The sequence below is a fragment of the Vitis riparia genome, chromosome 6, assembly GCF_004353265.1.
Source record: "Vitis riparia cultivar Riparia Gloire de Montpellier isolate 1030 chromosome 6, EGFV_Vit.rip_1.0, whole genome shotgun sequence".
Classification (NCBI taxonomy): Eukaryota; Viridiplantae; Streptophyta; class Magnoliopsida; order Vitales; family Vitaceae; genus Vitis; species Vitis riparia.
In genome coordinates, this window is record NC_048436.1 from 16632604 (window position 1) to 16641240 (window position 8637).

General features: G+C 35.7%; 2 protein-coding genes across 2 annotated transcripts; both read right to left on the bottom strand.

Annotated features, from left to right (window-relative positions):
• Positions 1 to 627: 627 nt before the first annotated feature.
• On the bottom strand, positions 628 to 6070 carry LOC117917049 (tropinone reductase homolog At2g29360-like). Its single transcript, XM_034833274.1, has 5 exons — positions 5960 to 6070; positions 2360 to 2442; positions 2073 to 2280; positions 1823 to 1964; positions 628 to 647 (listed from the first exon to the last, which is right to left on the bottom strand). Exons 1-5 carry the CDS (start codon positions 6068 to 6070, stop codon positions 628 to 630), a joined length of 564 nt encoding a protein of 187 aa, XP_034689165.1.
• On the bottom strand, positions 5869 to 8413 carry LOC117916637 (tropinone reductase homolog At5g06060-like). Its single transcript, XM_034832767.1, has 6 exons — positions 8306 to 8413; positions 7468 to 7589; positions 7176 to 7383; positions 6857 to 7073; positions 6372 to 6478; positions 5869 to 6275 (listed from the first exon to the last, which is right to left on the bottom strand). The coding sequence occupies exons 2-6, from the start codon at positions 7557 to 7559 to the stop codon at positions 6087 to 6089; spliced, it is 813 nt and encodes a 270-aa protein (XP_034688658.1). The 5' UTR covers positions 7560 to 7589; positions 8306 to 8413; the 3' UTR covers positions 5869 to 6086.
• Positions 8414 to 8637: the final 224 nt, after the last annotated feature.

Consider the following 8637-nt stretch of genomic DNA (forward strand, 5'->3'; position numbering starts at 1 on the left):
AGTGCAGGCCTTGCTCCAAGAAACAAGGAGGTTTAGGGAAGAAAACGATGTGTGACGAATCTAGGTTTTCTCCTCGGGACCTCCTCATGACCAACGATCGAGAGGTCAAGGGGCAAACTCTAGGCACAACCAGGGAGCTACGTATCCTGGAATCGCCGGGGTTACCCCTGATATGCGCGATGAGCGGCCTGGTGAATGATCCTTACCTACGCATCACGCTCCACAAGACGAAAGCTCGGACTCCACTCATGTCTCATCAAAGAGGCAACGCGACAAGAGACCCCAGTTATCTGACGCAATGCATGCGAGGCTAGGACCACAGGCACCTAGTAAGGATAGGCCACCTACGGTCACGACCTGGGAGATGTATCCTAACCCCCCAATTGCACCCATCACACAGGGTAATCCCTCACATCAAGCACTACGACAAATTGGAGGAAATTCATCAAATGAACCCCCCCAAGCTCCATCAGTAGACGATTGGACGACATGCTCTCCACACCTTTTAGCTCGCGTATTATCAATTACGAGCCCCCAAGAGGGTTTCTCGTGCCAAAATTTTCAGTGTATGACTGTTGATGGCGGGAGTCACCAGAGCCACTGCAATCTCCTGATGCGCTCACCTCCTCAACTCAAGATGATGCTTCCTTCCTTTACCCTACAAAAAGTGTCCGGACACACCCTCTGATGCCTTTGTTAGTTTTGCTCTCTCCCATATTAATATTTTTAGGCACCTTTTTCTTAGGAATATTTTCCTTTCCCCCCACCCCCCTTCTGACTGGGTCGTCGGGGGCTTTTTATAGTGCCAGGAGTTTCGTCCCTTTGAATGGTGGGAAGACTTTTTGGCTGTCATGATGGTGCTCAGAGGGTGGCAGAGCCATCATTATCCTGCAGCCGACGGCTAGAGATTGTTGGAGGGATGATTTGCTATCACCCTTGTCTTTTCACTGTGTAGGTGGCATAGGACAGGTCGTGGTAGGTCGCCTGAAGAGACCCAAGAAAGTCTTGTCGAGTATGCCTTTGGCGAATTGAGTAAAGATTGTCCGCGAAATGCGGTCAGAAATCCTGTTTGGGATGCTAACTACTGGGTCCGACCTGGACGTTTGGATAAGGGGTGGCTCGTGTCACGTGTCATCCCATATGCAATCGTCCGAACAGAGGGTGGGCATGCCACGTGTCAGTCCATGCAACCGCGCCACGTGTCCACCGACTGAGTGCCTTGCGAGGCTAGGGTGGCCTGCCACGTGTACTGTTAGGGGTGGTCCCTACAACTATTGCTGAATTATATTGGCTCCGAATGCTACTGCTAGAACTACATGTTTCACTATCTTCCTCGCCAATCCTCTGGTGTGATAACATAGGTGCCATTGCTTTGGCTTCAAATCTGGTGTTTTATGCTAGGACTAAACATGTGGAGGTAGATTATCATTTTATCATAGAAAAAGTGATGAACAAAGACATACAAGTAAGGTATATTTCTACGCAGGATCAAGTGGCAAATGTTTTTACCAAGGGCCAGATCGCCATGCGTTTCAACTATTTGAGTTCCAAATTGCTGGTGACTCTTTCCCCGTCAATTTGCGGGTGGGTGTTAAGAGTGTCTGATACTTGTCCGAGTCTTTCGGCTCTCAGCTCGTTCAATTGTAACATTAAGCTCCTGTACAACACATTCAATCGTAATGCTAGCCTTGTTTCCCTATGTTTGTGCGTGTTGCACTCCATGATAAACTCTATTCAGTTGTAATATTTTAGTATAAAACAATATGAAAGATACACGGTATCCAGCCGAACACTTTCAGTCCATTTAGTCTTCATTCTATACCCGCTCCTAATGCCTTTAAAAGGGGGTGTGCGAGTTGGGACAGATGGTAAGCAGATTCAAAGTTTATGGCCATGGTCGCTGAGAACTCTTCTGCTGTGACCTCTACTGTTGGTTTCTGAATAATAATAGCAGCGTTGTTGATCTGAATACCAAAAAAAAAAAAAAAAAAAAAGAAACAAAATCAAGCAGGAGAACTCACACAGTATGTGTAAGATCATAAGTTGGAACTTTACAGACTAGAGGAACTTACGAGGATATTCATCTTCCCATTGAACACAGAAGAGACGGTCTCCATTAGCTTCTCCCTTTGGGCTCGACAGGAGACATCAAGGACTGAACCAGTGACTCCAAAACCTTTAGCCTTCCAATCCTTCAGGCATTCATTGAGCTCGGTTTCTTTTCGAGAACATGTGTGTATGGTTGCTCCTAATCCAGCCAATTCCTCCACAATTTTATGCCTGCAGAATTGATGCATACAATATTTATAGGAAGGAAGGTATAGTCCAAGCCAAAGACATAAAAATAGGTAAGACCTACCCAATTCCTTTAGTTCCACCAGTTACAAGAGCAGTCATTCCCTTGAGAGACCATCTACCATCTCCTGAGCTGCATCCAGATGTCTAGCCATGCCTCCTCTCCTCTACCACTCCTTGAACTGAAAATTGAACAGAAGCAACACAACAAATGACATAAACCTTGATAGGACTTCTCATAACTTGAAAACAAAATAAACATGCAGAACTATATTTATAATAATATTACTCACTATATTACAATAATATTTATTTTGATACACTTATTTATCTTATTATAGTGAGAAATATTTATAATAATATCACTCCTTATTTTTACAATAATGTTAATATCACTGCATGTACTTCGAATAATGTCATTTTGCTATATTTATAAAAATATCATCTTATCATTATATAGTCATTTTGTTTTTTTTTAATTTTAAATATTGTAATAAAGAGTACCCATATAATAATCTTATTAATTAATCATATTTAATAATGTACATTTGATTTTTTTTTTATGTAATTTATGAGATGAAAATATTAATTTTTTATTCTTATATATATTTATATGATATAATAAAATATATTTTTAAAATTAATTTTAAAATGATATATTTTCACTGATTTTATATATAATGCAATTATACTTAAAGTTGATATATTTTAAATTAAGGTGAATTATGTAAATATGTACTATTTAAAAAATATGGATGAAAAGAAAACTAAAAAAAAAATCATTTTTATGGGGGTATATTTTGGAGAAAATAATTTTTATTTTATGTATCAGAACAATGTCTATTTTATACTATCCGAAAATGTTCTTATATGTGTATATGGATTATCACCCATATCAATCCAATTCACATAAAGATGATATATCATTTAACTTGTAAAGACACTTAAGTAAAAAATAGTGTTACTTTAAGACCAAAATATATATAAGAATATTTTTGGGTAATGTAAGATAAACATTATTCTAATGCATGAAATGATAATTATTTTTTTTTAAAATGGACTCTTCATGAAAATTTATGTTTTTTTATTTGTATTTTATAAATAATGCATCATATCATAATTTCCCCCGTGTACATCAATCAAGTCATGTTATCTAGAAAAAACAATATGGCCAACAAAAAGCAAGAAAAAGTCACATGATATATTTCCATCAATGGTGCAATTGAACCTCACACACGAAAAATCATGCAGTACGTATTTTCCTTCCCGTCTCTCTCCTCTCTTCTCTCTTCTCTATTCTCTATTGCTTTTAGGGTGGAATCATTCATGTCTATGATACAGTGAAAATGATTTAATATTTGAATAGGACTCCATGAATAATTACATCAAAATATATTCCACCAATATCATTCATTTATTACTGAGGAAAACGAGAAGATTATGACTCATTGAACATGTAATATGCAGTTTAAAAATGAGACTGTGACGAAATTTGAAAAGTCTAAATTCAAGTATTACAGAAGAAAATTAAATAAAAAAATTAGAGTTGAAAGTGAATAAAAAAAATATTCTCTTATTCACGAATTTTTTAAATAGAGGAAATAAATTTTCAAATTGATGTAAAAAAGGAATTATAAAAAAATATTTCATTGTCAACAAATTTTCTAAATGAAGAAGACATGTTTTTAAAATTAAGGATCAAATTCTTTGAATTAATAATTAAATCTTAGGGATTCCAAATTTAATCCCTTAACATCACCTATAAATAAGAGTAACCTCTTTCAATTGGGGATTAGAAAAAAGGCTTCATAAGGGAAAAAAGACTTCATAGGAAAAAGTGAATTATATTCATAAGACATATGCAAGTTCAAGAAAGTAGATAAAATACTATCATATGCTCTTCATTATCCTCAAAGTCTAGTCATTCAGAAACATGTATATATTGAAAAATATTTTTCATTTGGTGTTTGATATTAAACTTTAAAAAAATATCATTTAGGATATGAAAGAAGAAATCATACTTTGATTTATATTTCTAACTTCAATATGATTTCTATTACACAAAGGGTTCTCCTAATCACATTTTAATAATAACAAACCATAGTTAAGTTAATAATGACTTTAAAATCAAGATAGGTTTCGGGTTATGATTAAGAAAACCAAATGAAAATTTAAGTTAATCATCAAAAGATCAAAGGAATGCAAATTCAAGCATGTGTGAAGGCCATTCAAGCCTAGGATTTAATTGTAAGGTGAATGGATGGTGCACATAGGTCTTTCATATTAAACCATGCATTTTTCAATACTCAATTTATGCATTAAATTTTTCTTTTTCATTAAAAATCGAGTATTTTCACTTGAATCTTAGGTAAACTTTTTCAAACTTGACCTAGTAATGTACTTAAAAGACCTTGTCTAATTGTTAGAAGTAAAAGAAATTGAAAAAAATAGGTTTTTGGGCCAATTTGAGTGAACCAATTGAGGAATTAGTAAATCGACTCAACTAAACATGGAATTAGTCGATTGATTACATTTTCTTGATTGAGTATCGACCGTGGATGATACGTTTTCTTCTCTCTTTTCTAGTGAGCTTGCATTCCTGATTGAGGGGCAAGTTATCTCAATTGAGGTTCAATAATTACTTGTTGTGGATTTAATATCCAATAGCTAGTCAATTGATCAAACAGGAGTTCAACCGGATAAGGCCACATTTGTGTGTTTTTGGTGTTTGAGATTAAAAACCTAAAAATAAAGAATTCCATTTCATTTGTAAGTGTGAGAATACTTGCAATCATCTTCCCAACCACTTGCTTCTCATTAAAAGCTTTTATTTTCTTCTTTGGTGCATTGATTTTCACTTGCAAACCATTTTAGTGTGCTCCTGTGATTCATCATAACTTTTTTTTGTATTTGTGCATTTATTGAATTAAGTGGGGAGTATTTTTTTTTTTTTCATTAATTATTGAAGTGAGGTTGTATATATTCAAAACTTCAAGTTGAGGAATACTTGAAGAGATCTTATAGCACCGTTGGAGTTGGAATCCAAGTGTAAAACATTGAAATCTTGATTGAAGCTTTAAGGATAGTGACCCTTACTCGGTTGGAACTTGAGGAAAATAAATGTAGACAAGGTGTATTGAATCACTATAAAAATTTGTGTTTACTTTTCCTAATAATATTAGAAATTAAAAAAATATTATTAGTTAAATTTTACGGACATATCAAAATATTATATAAAAATTAAGATAAAAATATGATAAAATAGAAATAAATCAAAATTCAAAAAAATATTATGAAAATCCAAAAAAGGAGAAATAAGTAATAACATATATATTGAAATTGTTCTACTAAAAAGAAATTATGTATGTAACAAATTAACTTTGTAATGGTCATGTACCAGTGGTTATGGCATGGTATTTTCAATCTTATAATTTTGTTCACTTATGATATGGTATGATTCATGTATGAAGTTAAATCCTTATAAACAGGGTAAACCTGGCCATAGAAAACGCCCTTCACAAGAATCTCATCGAATGATAAGTAACTTCTGAAAACTTTAAATTTGAACTCGAATAAAAAATCAGCAAACTTTCCAACAATTGTTATAAGCATCAGGCAGCAAGGTTTTCAAAGGACCCAAAAAAAAAAAAAGAAAAAAAATTACCATCACAAGCAGATTGTTCAGGAAAAGGGACGGGATCCAGACAATGAAGCTATAATTATTGAGACAGTTCCCATACATAAGCCAGCCAAAGGCTATAACACCATCACGCATGATATGATCGATGTTCCTAGAGCAGGTTTGGCTCAAACCCATTAACAGTCATGCCACCATCAACACAAATAGTCTGTCCAGTAATGTAAGATGATGCTGGTAGACAGAGGAATGCCACCACAGATGACACCTCCTTCGGATCTCCCACACGGCGAAGTGGAGTTCGATTTATCACCCCTTCCAGAAAGGTTTTGTTACTGAGCATCTGCAACCCAGATTATGCAAAAGACAGCAAAGAGAGAGGAATTGATTATGGAATTTTCCCAGACAAAAAAAAAAAAAAAAAGAGCAACTGAATTACCTGATCCACCATCGGAGTTTTGATGTACCAAGGAGCAACTGCATTACTTCTGATATTGTCTTCCGCCCACTCACATGCCAAATTCTTTGTAAGTTGATTCATTGCTCCTGAAAAATCACAAATGATAATGGCAGATGGTCAATCCAAGGACTTGCTGTTCAGTTGTGTGGAGCCTTGCTAATTACAATATACACTTTTCCTGGTGACTGAGAATCAATCAAAGGGATATTTTAGTTATTTTATACATGCATGGTGACTGTTTTCTCAGTGGAAAATTAGAGGAGAGATGATTATTGTAAGACATGAGATCGTTGTGTAGGTTTTTTTTTTCATAATGAAAATCTACAATGGTAAAATGGATGTAGCTCTCCCTTTAGAAGAGAACCGCTATAAATTCTATATGTTTCTCTTGTTCGGTATTGCTCTTGTAAATAGGAATTTGCTCCTAGCACTTGGAGTATACCATGGATCATGTGATGAAATACCTTTGGTTACTGAATAAGCAGAGATATTCTTGTGTGCCACTATGCCGCAAACAGAGGAGATGAATACAATGCTTCCGGCTCCTGATGCCTTTAAAAGGGGGTGTGCGATTTGGGACAGATGATACACAGATTCAAAATTTGTGGCCATGATTGTTGAGAACTCTTCAGCTGTGACCTCTACTGTTGGTTTCTGAATAGTTATAGCAGCATTGTTGATCTGAATCCAACAAAAATTCAAGCAGGGGAACTCAATTGTAATAAGTTCAACAAATTTTGTGTAAGATCACAGGTTGGAACTTTACAGGCTAGAGGAACTTACAAGGATATTCAACTTCCCATTGAACACAGAAGAGATAGTCTGCATTAGCTTCTCCCTTTGGGCCCGAGAGGATACATCACACACTGAACCACTCACTCCAAAACCTTTAGCTTTCCAATCCTTCAAGCATTCATTGAGCTCGGTTTCTTTTCTAGAACATGTGTGTATGGTTGCTCCTAGTCCAGCCAGTTCTTCCACAATTGCATGCCTGCATAATTGATACATACATTTATATATGGGAAGGAAGGTATAGTCCAAACCAAAGACATAAAATACAGGTAACATCACAAACCCAATTCCTTTAGTTCCACCAGTTACAAGAGCAGTCATTCCCTTGAGAGACCATCTACTATCTCCAGAGCTGCATCCAGATGTCTGAGCCATTCCTCCTTCTCTAATCTACCACTCTTTCAACTGAAAATTGGACAGAAACAAGATAGCAAATGGCATAACAGGGACTTCTTACAACTTGAAAACAAAAGACACAGAACTGATAAAAGTCCCAATGGCCTCCTCAACCCTCTCTTCCCCTCCCCTCCCCCCCACCCCCCCACCCCCTTTTTTTTTCTCAGAATTCTTGAAGAAACAACCATCCTTTTTATTCCCATTGCAGTTTGTATATATATATATATCAAAATCTGGAGAAATCAATGCATTGAAGGCAGAGAATAGTGACATGAATCTACATAAATTAAACTCGTCCTACCCCAAGTCCAAAAATACATAGTACAAAATTATATTACATTTTCTGTAATACTGATTACCCAATACCTATAACACTCGGAATATGCTGCAAAAATAGTTAAATGGAATGGAACAATCCAAACACTCCGAGAGAAAAAAGAGAATCTGTACCCTCATGAAAGAGAGCCAAAAATAGAGGAGGAAAAAAACCCCTAAATTAATTTTCATTCCCCTCGCACAATTCAGTTCAGCATAACGCCTTCCCCTAAAATGGACAACAACATTTCATTCTAATATATGGGAAAAAAAGGAAAGAAAAATTGGTGGGTTTTGACTAACACCAAGCCCACTGATAAATATTGATGGAAACCCAAAACGAATCAGTGAGGACAGAGATGAAAAAAGGAAAATAAAAATGGATCATCTGAGCAAGAATGACATCCTACCATATGCTACACCACCAGAACACACTGCAGGACTGGTGAAAGCTGAGTGATCCTCCTTCTCCTCCTTCTCCTCATCTCTATCTATATCTCTATCCATACTTTATGATAGAAGTAGGAAACAGGGTTGAAAAGTATTTAATTTTGTTTTGTTGTTTACTCCGATTTCATGAAATATTTCCAATACTTTCCACTTTCTATGTTTACAACGCTGTCTTCTTTTTCTTTTTTGGTTTTCTTCTTCTTCTCTCTCTCTCTCTCTCCTCTTATTTTATTTGTCTTCATTCCATGAGATATTTATAATAATTTGGGAGAATTGTGTTTTGGGCCCAGCT

What these genes read in the sequence shown, in the direction of transcription:
- LOC117917049 (XM_034833274.1), bottom strand. Translation starts at nt 6,070, where the DNA reads ATGCGTGATGGTGTTATAGCCTTTGGCTGGCTTATGTATGGGAACTGT. An exon ending in ATGGGAAGATGAATATCCTC is followed by an intron (nt 1,965 to 2,072) that starts GTAAGTTCCTCT and finishes TTTGGTATTCAG; the next exon opens with ATCAACAACGCTGCTATTAT. An exon ending in TTTAAAGGCATTAGGAGCGG is followed by an intron (nt 648 to 1,822) that starts GTATAGAATGAA and finishes GGGTAAAGGAAG; the next exon opens with GAAGCATCATCTTGAGTTGA.
- LOC117916637 (XM_034832767.1), bottom strand. Translation starts at nt 7,559, where the DNA reads ATGGCTCAGACATCTGGATGCAGCTCTGGAGATAGTAGATGGTCTCTC. An exon ending in ATGGGAAGTTGAATATCCTT is followed by an intron (nt 7,074 to 7,175) that starts GTAAGTTCCTCT and finishes TGTTGGATTCAG; the next exon opens with ATCAACAATGCTGCTATAAC. An exon ending in TGCTTATTCAGTAACCAAAG is followed by an intron (nt 6,479 to 6,856) that starts GTATTTCATCAC and finishes GTGATTTTTCAG; the next exon opens with GAGCAATGAATCAACTTACA.